At 45.0% G+C, this 2,601-nt stretch overlaps 1 protein-coding gene across 1 annotated transcript; it reads left to right on the plus strand.

The window, feature by feature from the left end:
• The first annotated feature begins 6 nt into the window (after nt 1-6).
• CTGF (connective tissue growth factor) lies at nt 7-2,294 on the plus strand. Its single transcript, XM_009878964.1, has 3 exons — nt 7-223; nt 444-655; nt 974-2,294. Exons 1-3 carry the CDS (start codon nt 97-99, stop codon nt 1,268-1,270), a joined length of 636 nt encoding a protein of 211 aa, XP_009877266.1. The 5' UTR covers nt 7-96; the 3' UTR covers nt 1,271-2,294.
• Nucleotides 2,295-2,601: the final 307 nt, after the last annotated feature.

Raw genomic sequence — 2,601 nt, forward strand, 5'->3', positions numbered from 1 at the left:
GGGATGGTGTACAGGAGCGGCGAGTCCTTCCAGAGCAGCTGCAAGTACCAGTGCACCTGCCTGGACGGGGCGGTGGGCTGCGTGCCCCTCTGCAGCATGGACGTGCTCCTGCCCAGCCCCGACTGCCCTTACCCGCGCCGGGTGAAGCTGCCTGGAAAGTGCTGCGAGGAGTGGGTCTGCGACGAGGCCAAAGAACAGACCGCCGTGGGGCCTGCCCTCGCCGGTGAGTGGGGTCCTTCCACCAGCTTGGGGGGGAAGGGAAACTCTGCATCTGGTCGAAGGCAGTGGGACATGTTGACGCAGGGCAGCTGGAGTGCTCAAGTGAGTGGCGTCACCCCACAGATAAGCTTGGCTGCCTGAACCCCTCAGGAAAGGGAAAAGAGCCTTTAGCAGGGCTTGAGGTCAGGTGCTGGTCTCATCTTGGCTGTCTCTGTCTCCTGCAGCTTACAGACTGGAAGACACTTACGGTCCAGACCCGACAATGATGCGTGACAACTGCCTGGTGCAGACTACCGAGTGGAGTGCTTGCTCCAAGACGTGTGGCATGGGCATCTCAACCAGGGTCACCAATGATAATGCCCTCTGCAGACTGGAGAAACAGAGCAGACTCTGCATGGTCAGACCTTGCGAAGCAGACCTGGAGGAGAACATCAAGGTAAATGGTCTCATCTTTATGTACGATCTACTAAGATGCTTACATCCACTAGTAAAAACACAGTATCTTACCAAGAAAAAGTGCAGTTCTGACAGGTAGTCAGTTTCAAGCAGTTTACCTTGAAATTTGAGTTTTGCCCCAGTGGTCGGGGAATAGTTTACAATTAAATGTACTTAATTTCTTCTCATGCTGTAAGACACTCTTGCCTAATGAAAATATAATAAGGATTAGCATGTGTCTTTGCCTTTAGCTTGCAAACTTAGTGCTGTGTGAAAGCTTACCTTCTAAACATTTTTGTATTGACTTATGTCCTAACAGAAAGGCAAAAAGTGCATTCGCACCCCCAAAATCTCCAAGCCCGTCAAGTTTGAGCTATCTGGCTGCACCAGCGTGAAGACCTACAGAGCTAAGTTCTGTGGTGTCTGCACTGATGGGCGCTGCTGCACACCCCACAGAACAGCCACCCTCCCTGTGGAGTTCAAGTGCCCTGATGGGGAGATCATGAAAAGGAAAATGATGTTCATCAAGACCTGCGCATGCCACTACAACTGCCCTGGAGACAATGACATCTTTGAGTCTCTGTACTACAGAAAGATGTACGGAGACATGGCATAAGCCAGAAGGTGACGCTGACTAGATTCTCAACTTGAACTGATTTGCATCTCATTTTGTAAACATGATTCAATAGCACAAGGTATTTAAATCAGTCTTTTTTTTTTAATTGCAACAAACTGCTCCATGTGACTTAAGACAATTTTTCTACTGACCCCAAATGGTGGTTTGAAGAAGGTGGAATGGACAGTGGGACCACAGCAAGACACGGCTTCAGAACACGTTCATGAGGTGATGTGAAGTGGTTAAGGGAAATAGGCAGGAAAAGCAGATTCAAGCAAATGTTCCCTTAATGTGGTACAGTGTGCTCACCTAGTAGTGCAATTGAGGAGGAGACCGCTGGCACGTTTGCTGGTGCTGGCTTAGTGACGGCAACAGCTGGAATGGAAACCCTCACCCAGCAACGTGCTAAGTGGAAGGTGTTCTGTTAGTCAAGACAGTAGTGTTTCGGCTCTGACGCGCTGATTCATATGGCTTGGTCAACAAGAATCAGAATCATGTCTATTAGACTGGACAGCTTGTGGCAGTTAATTTACCTGTAACAAGCTACTTTTTATTAATATTGTAAATACTGTGCGTGTATATATGTTTGTACAGCTATCTAAATTAATTTAAAGTTTTGTGCCTTTGTTTAATGCTTTGAAATGTCAATGATAGCCTTTTTTTGAACAAGATAGGTAGGATTTAAAGCTTGTTTGACAATGCATTCAAAGCAAGAAATAGATACTCTGGTGGAAATTGTTCAGATGGGGACAAATGGTGGGTTGAGATCAAGATGGAGATTGTCAAAGTTGAGGTGCCTGTATCCTTACAAAGCAATTACCTGGCAAAATACATTTACTTCCACTTTTTCAGACAATTGAAGAAACTGGCTCTTCTGTAGCTCATCAGTCTTTCCACTTGAGCATTTGTTTTTTTCTTTGACTATGGCTCTTTTTGGACAGTTTATTTGTTGAGAAGTGTGACCAAAAGTTACATGTTTGCACCTTTTTAGTTGAAAATAAAGTATTTATATTTTTTATATAAATGGCTTGGTACTTCATTTACCTTTAGTCTCCACTATTGCTTTACATGTTCCTAAAAGGGCTTGGCTTTGCATGAGATAAAAATTAAGTAATGCACAGTGAGATTATTATTTTTTTTTTTTTGTCTGGAAGCACATGCACTTAGCAATAAGCTAATGGTTTATGGTTACTTATTCTACTAAAGGCAACCAGCTGTAATTTGTTACACTTCTGAATTTAGAATGGGAGGCAGGGTCAGGCTTGCTTTGCCAAGCCTGGTATTGCATTAGAAAGTGCAGCAGGTTCCTCATGCATCACATGTGGTGGCTT

Source organism: Apaloderma vittatum, unplaced genomic scaffold, assembly GCF_000703405.1.
Source record: "Apaloderma vittatum isolate BGI_N311 unplaced genomic scaffold, ASM70340v1 scaffold16281, whole genome shotgun sequence".
Lineage (NCBI taxonomy): Eukaryota > Metazoa > Chordata > Aves > Trogoniformes > Trogonidae > Apaloderma > Apaloderma vittatum.

Bases quoted from the DNA above. Each gene is read 5' to 3' on its own strand.
- CTGF (XM_009878964.1), top strand. From the start codon at position 97: ATGGACGTGCTCCTGCCCAGCCCCGACTGCCCTTACCCGCGCCGGGTG. The intron at 224-443 runs GTGAGTGGGGTC...TGTCTCCTGCAG, and splicing joins CGTGGGGCCTGCCCTCGCCG to CTTACAGACTGGAAGACACT. The intron at 656-973 runs GTAAATGGTCTC...ATGTCCTAACAG, and splicing joins ACCTGGAGGAGAACATCAAG to AAAGGCAAAAAGTGCATTCG.